At 45.4% G+C, this 15613-nt stretch overlaps 1 protein-coding gene across 3 annotated transcripts in view; it reads left to right on the top strand.

Moving 5' to 3' along the window:
- LOC113014508 (tenascin-like) overlaps positions 1-15613 on the top strand; it is a 52975-nt gene that overhangs the window by 23446 nt on the left and 13916 nt on the right. For all 3 annotated transcript variants that reach the window (XM_080296700.1, XM_026156090.2, XM_080296701.1), the window contains 3 exons: positions 747-862; positions 13393-13546; positions 14316-14585. In XM_080296700.1, the coding sequence (XP_080152826.1) occupies positions 747-862; positions 13393-13546; positions 14316-14585 (540 nt within the window). The remainder of the gene's footprint in view (positions 1-746; positions 863-13392; positions 13547-14315; positions 14586-15613) is intronic.

Genomic DNA, 15613 nt, shown 5'->3' on the forward strand with positions numbered 1-15613 from the left:
ATTATTATTATTATCATGTTTGTTGTCACCTGATGAGTGGAAGAGCTTGAAAGGTCACTCCTGGATTATACTGCCCCAAATATATTCCTTCTCTCACCCCAACCAATCACAGCAGATGGCCCCGCCCCTCCCTGAGCCTGGTTCTGCTGGAGGTTTCTTCCTGTTCAAAGGGAGTTTTTCCTTCCCACTGTCGCCAAAGTGCTGCTCATAGGGGGTCATATGCTTGTTGTTCTCTGTATCTAATAGCGTAGGGTCCACTGTACAATATAAAGCGCCTTGAGGCGACTGCTGTTGTGATTTGTTGCTGTATAAATAAACTTATTGCATATTTGCTCAGTAAACGTGCACTTGTCTTAAACAGTTGATAGCATGATCTGTCGATTGGCAGTCTGCTGTGCTCCACTTTCAGTGGTGGTCATGTAAAGGTGGAGAGGGCTGAGTGTGGTAGGCTGGCCCGCTCCAGCCACTGGGACAGGGTGGAGCTGCTGTAGGGCCTCCTTCCCAGATGCCATGGTGTTGGTGGATGAAGCCAGGTCATCTACCAGGTGAAGAGGTCGTGTTTGTTGTTGTGCTGCTAGCTGCTTCGCCTCTGTCCTATAACATGAGGTCAGCATAGCGCGGCGTCCGCTAAAGCAGGAATGTTGCTGAACAGGAGTTTTTGCCACACAAACACGTGGAGACAAACGCACACGGTGGTGTTAGCCTGAGTCTCATTGTGCAGCTAAGTCTGTGTTTCTCTCTTTCAGTCATGTCTGGTGTTTCCCGGCTGAGCACTCAGGACATCACAGACACGTCAGTCGCTTTGGTTTGGACTCCGCCTCCTGTCCAGTATGAGACCTACTACATCACCTTCAGCAGCCAGGTACGTGGCAGGTTAAGCTTTAAAGTCTTTGAGTTTCACTTCTCTACCTCCTGAGTGGTTCTTTGGCAGACGTGCACAGACTCCAGCATCAGATCACCTGAACTGAATTTATCAGTTTAACTGAAAGCAGCAAAAAAAGGGAAAAATCAGAAGTTTCATTCTTAAAGAAACGTGTGTTGTTCCCGGAGAGGGGCCCACTTTCTCCTGTGAGACGTTTGACGTGTCGTGTTGATCTGAAACTCTGCCATGTTAGACAGAAGCATCCACCATTAACTGCATATACAACACATACAGTAATATACGTGTTGTGCTATGACTCAGACCAAAGTGTTTCCAGTATGGAAAAGCAGAAAGGCCCCATTTAAAACTGAATATTTTTAATAAAATGAATAAAATGTGAAGCCAGCTGCTGTTTTTCTCTCACACTGTGGAACCACACGGAGACAGTCCAGTAAAAACCTGTTCGGCTCACGCACATATTTCCATAATTCACATAACAGATCCACAGTCCTCACTGTCCCCTTATCCAGGAACTTCACCAGGTCATGTAGAGAGGGTGGAGCAGTGTGGAGGACACACGTTTCTTTACAAGATCCTCAGTGAAGTTTCCAAAGAGGTCTGCAGGTAGAAATATCAAACTGTGGTGCGTCGTTGTGAGCAGCGTTCACAGCCTGAAGCACAAAACTGCTGAGCTCAAAATGAACTTCAAACATTTGACACACACCATAAAAATCCAGCTTTATGTGACCGCAGTCATAACAGCAATCACAGTCTGCAAACCTTAGAGGATATCCAAAGTGTAAGTGATGGGGGTGTGTTGGTCTTTTATTTTGAAGGACACGAACAGTCTGTCACTTCCATGACAAACGCCTGTAAGAATGATCTGTGAGGTTGGGCTGCAGTGCCAGAGGAGATCTCTGGGCTCCATAAACACTAAATTACTGCAGATTTTATGGCGTTAAACTTCAGTGACTCCGTCGGCTGAGCGCAGGTTTGAGACCAAAGCGCCGCTTTCATGTTTCCGTGACTGGAAGTGAAACTCCAGATGGCGGCGAAAGTCACAATTTTGAAATTTCAAAGTCAATTAAACAAAGAAATGTAACCTACAATAGTTTTTTCTTCGGGGGGTCATTTTAGCTACCACTCAAAGGTTTGGGAGGTGGAGGTTCACACATCCGCTCAGTTGCTGGTTCACTTTCCAGGTGGAGACAGAGCTCTGCTTTGGGGTCATGTCAGTAGGTGGATGTGGAGGAAAGCTACCCACTGCAGTGACCCCTCGTGACAGGGGAGCTGAATGTGCCTGGAGATTTAGATGGAGCTGCTGTTTATGTCTTTTTCCAGCTAATATTTAATAAACATCAGTAACCGTGGTTACTAGAGTGGGTTTGATTTGGAAAGTGATGGGGACATAAATTTGTTGGAGTGTCAGGATCCTGCCGGGTTTGGACCGATCAGCGCTGTGTGGACTCTGGTGGTCCCACGTCCACCTGTAAAGTAACCACTAGTGATGGGATTTCTTTATAGAGAGCCGGTTCTTCAGGTTGTTTTGTTGCTTTAATTAATTTATTATTAACAATAATATAAAATTATGCACAAAAGGAATTACTAATGTAAAAAAAAAAGTGGTTTTATTTATATATGTTTATATATAAATATATGCGGTGGCCCCTAGAGACAAAACACGTACAAACTCCAAGAAACATTTCTAGCGTTAACTGAACTTCCAAACAGAGCTACTAGATCACTTAAATTACACAATTGAAAGCATGTGTGTATTGTTTGTGTATTTATACACAAGCACTCATATATATTCAAATAATTTTAAAAAAAAGTTCATTTACCTGTTACTACCACACACCAAATCCAGTCGTTGGTACTTGCCGGCTTGTGTAGCCACGAGGTAACAAAAGCTCAACACTGCCCCCTAGCATCCTGGAGCACTTCTGTTGTGTTTTGTACGTGTTTTGAGTTATTATGTGTTTTGTCTGTAGCAGCCACCGTAAATATACTTTTATTTATTCACTCCACATAAAATGTAATAAATAAATCATATGATACAAAAACCAACTATTCACATTTCAACTTTTAACTATTTAAATTTTCAGCTTTTTCCTTTTAAACAAATTTAAAGAGAAACAACACAAAACACTGCAAACCACAACACAATTAAATATAAATTAAAATATGAAAACAAAAAGAAATGCACATTCTCTGTCATATGGACCTGCATGAATAAACTTTCTGAATCCTTTATCATCTGCAACTCTCTCTCTCCCTCCCGCTCTGTTCCTGTGCTACTGAGTGTAACTACCGCCCCTCCCCCCTCTGCCTCTAAAGCACAAGGCGGGAAAAAGTGTGAGAGAGGCTGAGAGAAAGAAAAGAAAAAAAATACGGCTCGCGTCGCTCACGTCAAAGACCCGGCTCTAAGAGCCGTTTCGTTCGCGGCCGACACATCACCAGTAACCACTCACTGTCTTTAAACACCCAGCATCCACCTTCATGCATAAACTCATCAGCCTGCTCTACAACACGCTCTGTATTCAGTGTTATTAATACACGACACCATGAAGCAAATACTCAGTTTTGTGAAGTTTTATGATTTTAAAAAATCATTAGCAGTGTTGCTAAGCAACTAATTTTACATGTTTGAACTTCATAAGATGCTAATATTTCTCAGAGGTGCCTTTGAATGGCTTTAATAAAAACTGCCTGATCCTGGTTCTGTTGGAGTTCTTCCTCCCGCCGTCACCAAGTTCTTGCTCATAGGACTTTTGGAGGTTTTCTCTCTAAAACAGCAAAAATCAGTCGTGAATGCGTCAGACTGAGTGAGTCTGAGCCGGGACACGGCACAGAGATGTGTGTTTTCAGATCAAAGTAACAACACATCTGCCCTTTCTCTTTAAACCTCGGGCATTGCAGAGGTATGATGAGTCATCTAAAAATTTATTTGGTTTAAAAAATATCCTCATGGATCCTGATGGCTTTAATTATGACAGGACAGATTGACAGTAGAAAAGAAAGATGGAGGAGACGTAACAGAATCAAACCTGGACTCGCCCCAGAGTGGCTGCTCAGCCCACCACGACCCTCCAGGCAGGGCAGGGACTTTCACCAAGCTTCATTCTGTTGACAAAGAGTTTAAAAACCATTCACTAAATATAGAAACACCGAATCTGCCTCTCCTGTGAAAACGAATAATAGTAATTATGTATCAGTTAATGTCGGGCTGATGTTTGCAGCAGAGCAGCAGGAGGACGGCCGGCTGATGGATTTCCTTTTTCATTTCGTCTGCTTTCCCTCCGCTCATTTTGGCTTTTCGTTTAGAGCCAAACTCGTTCCATCGCAGCCGGATGCGCTTGGCAGTCGGAGCCCATGTGGAAGACACTAACACCTCATCTCCTGCTTTAATCATGTGCTGCATTTCCTGCTGATTCTCCTCAAACCACATATGAGCACTTTTATTTGCTTCCCTCACAGGAACCTTAAAGCGCTGGCAGTGAGTGTCGTTAGCGACAGTGTTAGCAACACAAACACAATCATATCATCGTGGACGAAAATAAACTGCAACATAGCAACAACGTCCTCGGTCCGCTCCTCTGATGTAACCGCCTGTAGGGGGCGCAGTAGCGTAGCTTTGTCTGATGAAGCTGTTCATCATTTGCTCGCTTGTAACAGCCGAGCGTGCAAGTTTGTGCAAATGAGTTCAAGGTGTTTCAGTTTGAAGCGTTAGACTGTTTAAAGTGATGTTTGCAGGACAGAGCAACAGCAGGACGTGCAAATATGTAAAAGTGAGCTGCAGTTTAGAGACTGTTTGACCATGAATGTGTATTTGCAGCCAGAAATAAGGATGTGATTGTTTCTGAGAGGACGTCATGCACAGAGACCTGCTGACCTGAAAAGCACCGAGTGGGTGTGGCTTATTTGGCAGCACAGCTTAGCTTTTCGTGATTGGATTAATGTCCTTTGGACAGACGAGACCAAAGTGGAGATGATGTCCACAATGCAGAGCAGCACCTCATACCAGCGCTCAGCACGGTGGAGGAAGGACAATCATTTGGGCCATTTGCCCGGACCTCTGTTCCCCAAAGTCGTCTGGAGTCAAACGTGAGCTAAAGCTCGGACAGGGTCATCAACAGGACAACGATCCAAGCACGGCAGCAGAACTCTGACAGAAGAGCTGAATCGAGCTGCTGTCAGAGTGCAGACGTCAACCTGACTGAGATGCTGTGCGTGAACGAGTGGAGTGGCCAAAGTTCCTCAGCGACGACGTCAGAGACCAAAGAAGTCACACAGGAAATCACCACTTCATTTCCTGCTGCTGACTGATGCAGTGTTGAGTTATGGTGCAGGTAGTTTTGCACAGGACTGCAGAGGATAATCATGTTTGTGAAAAACTAACTTCATTCAGCAGCCTTTTAGGCCATGTCCATGTTGGACATGTGGTCTTTCTTTAACGTGTTTATTTCTATGCAAATTTCCTGGAAACCTTTGACGACCTGAGTCAGGACTACAGCACGCTTCAGTCATGTGCTTTTAACTGAATTAATACCTGAAAATAACAGGTAACAATTCAGTCACATATGTCAAATATAGTGACTTATTGTGGCTCATACATGATTTCATTATCTAATAAGTGTAAACGTTTCTCTGTTTCCATTTCACCCATCTGGCACCAAACACTGAAACGGGAGAACATCATATAATTTTGATGAAATTACCAGTTTTTCTGGGATTATATGGAAACTGTTTGCAGGAAACCAGGAGTTCAAACTCCGTGTGCCAAACATGATAGAAAACAGCTTCCCTCCATCTATCTCAGTGTGTGGGTGGCGGGATGTCTGATGCCCTGCAGCCAGGCCTTCTACGTATGGTCATTAGCTACGTGATGCATGATGGGGTCTGATCATTCTCCTGGTGTAAAAACACTAAATTGTCCTTTTAATCACAGAAGTATTGAGATGCTTCGTAACCTGGGCTTCACATGTTCATCAGTCTGTTCACAAACATGTGCGATCAATCGGCTGCAGAGGGCCTTACAGAAGGGAAAATTACTAATTGCGTTGGTATTTGTGAGTTTAGGAGCGGCAGGAGAGAGGGGGGGGCCTCGGCAAAACCAAAACACGTTTAAACTCGTTCTTTCTACATCACTTAAAATCAAAACTGTCACTGAGATGAAAGAAGTCGCTGCTTTACATTAAACACACACACACGTGCTGGCCTCCTCTCAGACATGTTTTCCCACACACACAGTTACAGTGATCGCCTCATACTGTAATTTTCTTCCCGCTCTGACATCATCGAGGGATTAAGACTTAGTAATGACTTTGTTTGGAACGACTAACAGCACCAGAGAGACAAAAGGAAGGATGGATGGGTGGATGGAGGTTAATAGGCGGAGGAAATGATGGAGACTTGGCCGAAGAGGGAACAAAACTGGAGCTGAACTTCAGATCGACATGTGTTCGTCTTTACGAACCCACCGAGGGGAGACGTTATCCTGAAGCAGTCCAAACACAGACGGAAAACAAAGAGAGACAAGCAAAGGAAGAGAAAACAGGAGTGGAATAGAAGGACAGAGGATGAGAGATCGGTGCTGATATGTGCAGTTAAATGTGCTGTTTCTGGCACATTTCACTCGTCGTGTCTCCAAAGTTTGCATCATTTTATGGTGTTGGTGAAATGTTGGGCTCAGAGTCAGAGCTGTCCTCAGTAAGACGGCACCAGGCAGCTTAAAGTTCTCTCTGCTTTTTTTTCTTGTGAAAAAATGTCAAATATTTACAGGAGGTTTCATTTATTCATCGTTCAGAAGAAATGAAACTGATTTAAAAAATGTCCAGAATCCTAAAAATCACCTGTTTTCAACCAGTAAATGAAGGATGCGGTGCTTCTTTGCCTGCTACGCTTCATTTGAGCTAATTCGAGTCACCGGACCTCCTAACTCTATCTGTCCTGTTAAAGAAGCATTTTAAAGAAGTCCCCTGAAAAATAATAGAGCTTACTGTGCGGCTCATGGTGCTAGCATAACGTTCATAAAGCCTGCTAGCTCCCTCTGTGCTGATGCAGCCTGCTAACAAGCTTGGTCATATTAGCACTTTGACTCAGTTTAAGGCTTTCTTCTGCTTCCTGAGTATGAAGAAATAAATGTTGTGCACAGCAGGAGAGTACCACTTTCACTAGTTTGATGGGGGGGTTAGGTTAATGTGCTTATGTGCTGCCTAACAGGGATCATCGAGCTAGCTAGCATTAGCTGCTAACTTAGCACTTCAGCCTCTCATCCAAACATAGCTCCAAAACAACAAAGACAGCAGCGAGGTGGTGGCTGATTTACGTTCCAGCTTTGAAAAACAGACTTCCATCTTTTATTTACAGTCTCTGTGACAAACATGTTCACCAACAAAGAAACCATCAAAGGGTCAGAGGTCAAGGTTAGCTGGTTTTCTTGATGTCAGGAGTCGTAGAGGGCTGTTTCCTGATGTCTGACTGCTTGAAAGCCACATGTAAACCTCCCAGTAATAATTACAAGAATCTTTTTTGTGACGGTCGGGCCCATTAAGTCATTTGCTGGTTTGGGAATCCGATCAGAAAATGATCAGATGTGTCATCTTTGGAAAGGCAAAGAAAAGGTTTGGATGGCTCGCTGCGGCAGTCGCACTGTGAGAATTTGGCTCCGGCTTTCCGACTCTGGAGGTTTCCTGTTCCTGTCACGGCCGTCAGCTTTGAAGCGTTAAAGTCAGAGAAGCAGCGAAAAGTAGACAACAAGCCGAGTGGGCAGAGTGGGCTGACAGAGGTGGATGAAGTGAACTCCTCAAGGTCCAGAGAAAAAGATGCAGATGTGGGATGCTTGTTGCCGAGGAAACACGTAAACACTGTCAAAAACATGGCAACTGCCAGAGAGATGACATCACCGTGGACCTACAGCTGTGACACAGAGAGCGAGGGAGATGGGAAGAGAGCGAGGGAGACGACATCCGTCAGCGGCCGTTCACCAGACGGATAAACACGAGATAAACGTCACGCAAATAACGGCGTGTCACAACAAGCAGCAGCGAGAACATCAGGAAACAGAGATCAGTGTCAGTCTGACGGCTGCTGGTTTCATTATTGTTTCCAGTTAAACGCACAGAAACAGCAGCAGCGATGTGGACGTCTCAGCGCTGCTTTCTCTGGAACCGTTTCTGCAGTAGGAAGAAATGAAAACTGAAAGCACGCTGCTGAGTGGGAGGCTTTGATGATGCATGAAGTCTGGAGTGATGTTTGCAAGGAAGCGTGGTCCCAAAGCTCGTCTCTAAACAGAGAAGTGACTAAACGGTCATACGGGTGCAAGTGCAGGTCAAAGAGCGGAGCCAGGGCCCTTTGTTTGGGACAAACACCACGTCTGAATCCCGCCTCTCCGATCATTCAGAGTCACTGAATTTTACCAGATTTGAAAGTTTCGTTTGGGATCTGTTGTTTCGTTTTCCCCTCAAAGAAAAAGCTGAGACAGTGAGAGTATGTGATCTCACCGCAGACTGCTCCGTGATGTTCAGGTGCCTCGGCCAACACGAGCTGACGTTCGGCGTGTCTGCACGAGCCAACCTTTGATCCTCGCTGAAGCAGAGCAGGTGGGCCGAAGGTTGGGGAAGGTTCTGGTCAGGGTTTGCTTCCTGTCCTCCGGGCTGAGCAGCTCACAGTCATTCATTCTGCATCATAACAGAGTAGCTGAGAATAATGTGAGTCCATCTGTGGGAAAGCTGATGTTCAGCTGGAAGACGAGCGCTCGAAAACAACAACACAAAATTCAGCTTTAATAAAAAAAAATCCTCCAAACTGGGAAATCAAAGGGAACAGACTGGTGTTAATGGATTCACCTGTGCATGAATGAAACTGTTAGGCTGAGTTATGAACTCACTGCTCGCTGTTTCCTCTGGACTCAGAGTCGAGCATCTTTCTCCGTCTGCACGTCAGCGAGCAGCGGCGTTAGCTTTCACTGATCTTTAGGTTGATGAAGACTGTTTCGTGACCGCAGGCGAGTCGGTCGCTGCGTGCCTGAGAACGAGGAAACGCTTCCTCTGCACACTGCGGGCGGCGGCTCCTTCCAAGAAAATGTGATGTTATTAAAGTTGTCAAAGTTCTCACGAAAACACGGCAGCTTAATCCAGATCCGCTCCGGATCCAAGGACTCATCCGTGGTGTAGTTTCTGCTTGCACGCCGTCAGGCGGTGTAGCCTCCACATTCAGGCTGAACCATCGTCTCTGACAGCATTTCCAGAGCGTCAGACAGACGTCACTCCTCAGTCTGGATTTTCTCCTTGCTTCATTTCTGACTTCATAAACTCATTTTCAGTCACTGATTTCCTCTGTGGCAGCAAAACAAATCTGAACAGCCTCGAGGAAAATCCTGCAGCTCGCACCGAGCTAACCAACCAGTGTTAGTGCTGAAGATGGACACGAATCCAGGCCGGGGTGCAAAGCTTCAAGTTCCCCCTTTAACTCGTCGCTCAACGTGTTTTTTACAGTTTCGATATGAGACATACTCAGTAAATAAAGCAAACTCATATTTACTGAATGTGGGCTTGAAGCTTTAACGGTGTCTTTTATGTCGTTTGTGCGGATAAAACAGTCTGTGAGTCCAAGACGACCAAGTGACCTCACGTCCAAGGGAAGTATGAGTCAGTCACCAGTACAACCAGCAGCGCTGCCCAGCTGGGATCTCTGACTGCTTATCTGCATGAAGTTCAACTAGAGCCAAAATGCAGCTTCTGGTGTTTTAGGTTTCTGTGGATGAATCATAGAAACTGAAACTGAATAAATCAGTTCAAGCAGGTCACTCAGTTTCACAGGAACTCCCCAGCCCACAGCTCCAGAGTGTGTGTGTGTGTGTGTGTGTGTGTGTGTGTGTGTGTGTGTGTGTGTGTGTGTGTGTGTGTGTGTGTGTGTGTGTGTGTGTGTCAGTGCAGACATGTGTGACTTCATGAGAGCAGTTTTACTTTATCAAACATGTTAGAAAAATAGAAACAAGGATTGTTTTTAGAGTAGAAAACATAAACACGCTGTTCACACTCAAATCAGCTGATCCACCAGGCTGAACTTCCTGCCTGGAAGAACGTTTTAATATATGAGGAAAATATTTCTGACGGTTACTTTAAAAAAGCCGCACAGGGTTTAACACGAGCTCGCTTGACCTGCTGATTCTGCTTCCTGACCGATGCTGAGGTTTTTCTTATTCTGGGACTTAAACGGGAACAAAGTCCAGGCTTCGTCGACACACCCAGGCGGAGAAGAGGACGGCGCAAAGATGTATTTTTATATCGGAGAAAACCATGAAATCGTAAAGAAGCAGAGTCGCTGTGCGGCTGGTTTAGTCACCGTGGCGACGCCACGCAGCCTCGGCCTGGTTTTAGGCGTACCGTGAACTTGTTGGAGCCTCCATGTTAATGATGTCGTGTTTGGATCGAGGACGCAGATCCAGAATGACCTCTGGAGCTCCGTCGCCAGGAAGTCACCATAGAGACCAGCATGGCAACCAGCTGTGGTCCATTTACTTTACAACACAGTATCCAGGCATTAAAAGTGCAGCAGCCTTTAATTGGAGGGCAGTTTGAGGCTCCGACACACAAAGAGACTCGATTCTCTCTTAAGAGCCTGAATTAGAAAAGATGAAAGACGGAAATTATGGGAATGACGTCTTAATTGGGGTATTTTCCCTCTGAGCTGTGGACTGATGCATTTCTTATCACTGCGCTGACGTCACCTAAAGGTTTTCAAAGGGTCGTCTGAAATCCTGCAGCCGCTGAGACTGAGGCGTCTTTGTTAGACTAGCTTCAGCCAAGAAGGTGAAGCAGAAGCAGGAACTTTATCTGCCCCCAGTTACAACTCGTATTTACGACAACATGGTGTTAATGTTATGATCTATGGTCTGACTTTCATGAATGAAGTCCAGGCCTCACGCTGACTCTGCAGGTTCATTCAGTCGCTGCCCAGCACAGGGCGAGAGGCGGGGCAGGTCTGTCACAGGGTTTATCAACAACATTCAGGACAGAGTTACAAACACATGAAAACAATACAAACAACAACAAACAACAACAAACCTGAAGAGAAGCAGCTCCTGTGCACTCGCACACATCAAAGCAGAGACGGTTGGATGAGAAACGACCCTCAGAGAGGAAATATTCATGAATCTCTTTGAATTCCTTCATTTCCTGTAACTCCAAATCATAAACCTCATTTTCCTACTATGATAAGGTTGCACACGAGTGGGAGGGGCAGATATGTCCCCAGGTGACGGACGCCGCTGATCAAAGCGATGTGTTTCCTTCTGTGTTTTTCGTACATCAGAGACTTTACGTTGTGTCCTCCCACTAGTTTAGGTTAGGGGTTAACCTCAGGGTTAGTTTCCCCTGAATGAGCCTGACATGCTGCACAAACCAGAAACAGCCGTTTCCAGACGTGCGGCGATGTCACTGATTTGCTTCCTGATTGTTTCTCATTTGCTTCAGTAAAGTTTGATTGTGGAAGCCCCACAGACAGAGTGGTGTTTCCACTCAGGCTCTCTCTCACCATCATCATCATCATCATCACTCCAATAGCTTAAGCCACGTTGGGTTCAGTTACAGCCAAATGTTACGTGGGCCAGATGCCGCACGGCGTCCACCTACAGCAATAACTGAAACACAGCATCGTGGTTCTTTTGTGCCTTTGTTGTCATGCTGACCTTGCTTCAGTCAGGCCACTATTTTCAAAAGAAGATTATTTCCACTTGCATTGTTTGGGTCTTTTCGGGTACCTCCCTGCCTTCCATGTGCAGCAGACCTCTGACGAGTGATACGACACTAACTTGATCAAATACAACAACGATTTCAAAGGCTGGAGATGCCCAGAATCCATCTTATGATGCAAAGCTTTGTGTCTGCAGGAAGACGGGGATGACAGATGAACACCTGAAGCATCTGACAGCGTGTCTGTGGAAGTTCTGACAGACAGTGTCACCACCCAGAAACGGATCACCATGTACCCCAACCAGAAGCCTTGGATGAACCGGGATGTTCGTCTCCTCCTGAAGGCCCGCAACACTGCCTTTAGGTCAGGAGATGCACACGCCTACAGTACAGCCAGGGCTAATCTAAAGAAGGGCATCAAAAAAGCCAAACACCATTACAAAAAGAAGGTAGAAGAACACTTCTCCAACTCCAACCCCCGACGCATGTGGCAAGGACTCCAGACCATCACAGACTACAGGACCACCAAACCCTCCCCCGCATCCTCTGATGTCTCCTTCCTCAACGAGCTCAACAACTTTTATGCTCGTTTTGAGCGAGGGAACCCCACAACCACAACCAAAGCAGACATGACGCCAGACCACCAACCTATGACGACCAAGGAGCTCATCGTGGACTACAGGAGGAATGCTGACCCACATCCACCCATCCACATTAAGGGGACGGCTGTGGAGCGTGTGAGCAGCTTCAAGTTCCTGGGAGTCCACATCTCCGAGGATCTCACCTGGACGACCAACTGCTCCAAGCTGGTCAAGAAGGCTCACCAGCGCCTCTTCTTCTTGAGGACTCTGAGGAAGAACCACCTGTCCTCAGACATCCTGGTGAACTTCTATCGCTGCACCATCGAGAGCATCCTGTCCAACTGTATAACAGTCTGGTACGGGAACTGCTCTGCCTCGGACCGGAAGGCGTTGCAGAGGGTCGTGAAAACTGCCCAGCGCATCGCCGGAGCACCACTTCCTGCCATAAAAGACATCTACAGGAAGCGGTGTCTGAAAAGGGCTAGGAAAATCATCAAAGACCCCAGTCACCCATCACATGGACTCTTCACCCTCCTGCCCTCTGGGAGGCGCTACAGGAGCCTCCGGACTAAGACCACCAGGTACCGGAACAGCTTCTTCCCCACAGCTGTCAGACTCCTGAACTCTGCCTCCTGACATCTGACCCACGTTAAACTCACGGACTGAACACACACACACCCACAATGGACAACTGTACCCTCAAACACAATAATAACATGGACTGAACCACCACTCACAACCACTAGCACTTTATATAGCCTCTGTAGAAACTATCTACACCCTCACTTATCTTAACTGCACTACTGTATAGCTCTGTGTAAATAATCATTCTGTACATTCGATAATCTTTAATCCTACAACTGTTTACAACTTGCATAGTTCCCATTTCTGTATAGCTGTATATCTCAGATTCTGTAAAGTTATTTATTTCATATTCTGTATAGTTTTTCATATTTATATCCTGTTCATATCCTGTACATAGCTTGTACTCACTACAGCCTGTACATACTTATAGTTATAGAATATTCACAACATACTTCACACCGTGTACATTATAACATACCATAATAGACCCATTTCTGTAATATACTCACATATCTATATTATTGCTAATATATATTGTAATATATCTATATCACTAAAGCACTTCTGGATGGATGCAAACTGCATTTCGTTGCCCTGTACCTGTGCATGTGCAATGACAATAAAGTTGAATTCTATTCTATTCTATTCTCTGTCTGTCCTGACCCGACAGAAGGAGAGCGACCAGCAGATAACTGCGCAGGTGGAAGGCGGCCTGACCACCTACACCCAGACGGGCCTGGCGGCCGGTCAGGATTACAGAGTCGGCATCGTGGGAGAGATCGACGGCAGGAGAGGACGCGAGAGCACCGCTGAATTCATGACACGTGAGGTTTTGTTTCCTTCTTTGTCAGAAACTCCTCTGCTTTTCTCTTCTTACTAAATCGAAGCCACAATCGCTTCCACCCTCCGCAGATGGAAATGATTTTAACACTTAGATAACCATTAAAAATGAGGAAAGTCATACAGACTACACTGACTTTGAATAACTTGTGTACATCTTAGTCACTCTGCACTGAATTATCCTCCTTAATAGTGTTAGTTCTTTGGCTGGTTTACAGGAGTTATACCGTGATGGTGTTTAGGAGGTGTGATGGGTGTAGCTACGTTTTATCACGTCAAGTTTTGTGTTGTAACCATTCTGAGAACACCAAGTATTCCCCAAATACACACTGTGTGCAGATGTCCTGACAAAAGGCATGTTCTTCAACTCTGATACCTGAACCAGAAAGTAACTGTGCGCTGGTCCTGCTTTATGAAAGAGCCTGAAGTTAGAGAAAGGAGCCTCTGACTAGCATACTGGCACTTGAGAGCAGCTCAAATCACCAAACTGGCAGCGGGAGCTTAAACATTTCACTCTCGCTGCCCTTCCTGTGGGAGATGTAATCTGTGGCAGCTGCAGAGAAGCTGCCCGGTGGCTGGCGATGAAGAGGACGATTCAGTCTGCAGGAGTTTAGAAAAGGCAAAAACCGAGTGGAAGTGTATCGATCCAAGTCAGGGGGGTAAACAGGAACAGGTAGACGGCTTCATGTTACCTGGAAGAAAACATTCACCTGGCGTGTGCTGGACTTTCTTCTCTGTTTTCTTCACCTTCAGTTATTTCTGGTCCCACCAACCTCAGAGTTGTCAAGATGTCGTCCACGTCTGCGGTAGTCCAATGGGAGCCGACAGTGGGGGAGATTGACAGGTACCGTCTCACCGTAACGCCAAATGATGGAGCGGGGAGGAGTCAAGAAATGACCATCCCAGCTGACCAGAACTCCGCACAGATCCAGCGGCTGGAGGCCGGGCGTTTGTATGACATCCTGCTCGTGGCAGAGAAAGACACGAGCAGGAGCGCTCCAGAGACCACCCAGGTAGTCCCCGGTGAGTAGAGGCAATCACAGCTTGCTTCCACTCAGGTTAACGTCCTGGAAATCATTTTTCTTAGCTCACGCCATTGACTGTATGTAGATAATGGAGATAGCCTCAACTTTATATGTCAGAAGTGACCTCATTTAAATCATATTTAGCTAATGCTCACTAGCTTTGTTTGTAAGCTGCATCCATAAACTGTCAGATACTTGCTAATTAGTGCTAAGGAGCTAAAAAATAACGTAAAAGGAATTAAATTCTTGGCTGGTCGACTACTACATTTAATAGCAATTCCAGTGTTTAGTACAGTTTGACAGTAAGCCAAAGATATTTATCAGATAATTGCATTAAAAATGCTCCACGAGTCTCCAACAGCAGTCGAGAGGTCCAGTTCACATGGATGTTAGAGGAACTGAAGGTTACTGCTTGTTAAGCATTTTATATGAAATTTGTGGTCAACAATGTTAGTTAGAACTATGAAGTGTATATAACGTTTCTGGTCTGAACAGTAAATGCAGAGCTACCTCACAGCTTTCTAAAGGACAGACGGAGGATTCTCCTATAGTTTAAGAAAAATAAGTCCGGTTAAAGTCTCAGAAAATGATGCTTTGGCCTGATTGATTAATTTAATAAAGTGCAGTATGATGTTTGCAACTTTACAGTCAAAAAACAAGCTAAAGCAGAACATGCATGACCACGTATGACTCTGTGCATCCATACGAGTGTTCACCGTTTCTGTTGTGCTGTATGTTCACAAAAACCCAAGATAAAATCCTCACCTTGAGGCTTCACAGCAGGACTTCACTAACCTTTGTTACGTCTGGCTTTGATAAGAGCCTCTGGTTAGTTATCACCCCAAAGTTAGTCTGAAATGACTCACTGCTGAGTAAAAAGTTAGAAATTTGATAAAAGAGAGAAATAAAAGGAAGGAATCCAGGTCGTTGTTGTTCAAACATTTCTTTTCCAGGCTATGCTCGGGCCATAACAGCTTTTGTTCGGCTAAGTGAGCCTTTGTGTCCCGACACCTCATCATTCAATGA

Source organism: Astatotilapia calliptera, chromosome 22 (genome assembly GCF_964374335.1).
Source record: "Astatotilapia calliptera chromosome 22, fAstCal68.1, whole genome shotgun sequence".
NCBI lineage: Eukaryota > Metazoa > Chordata > Actinopteri > Cichliformes > Cichlidae > Astatotilapia > Astatotilapia calliptera.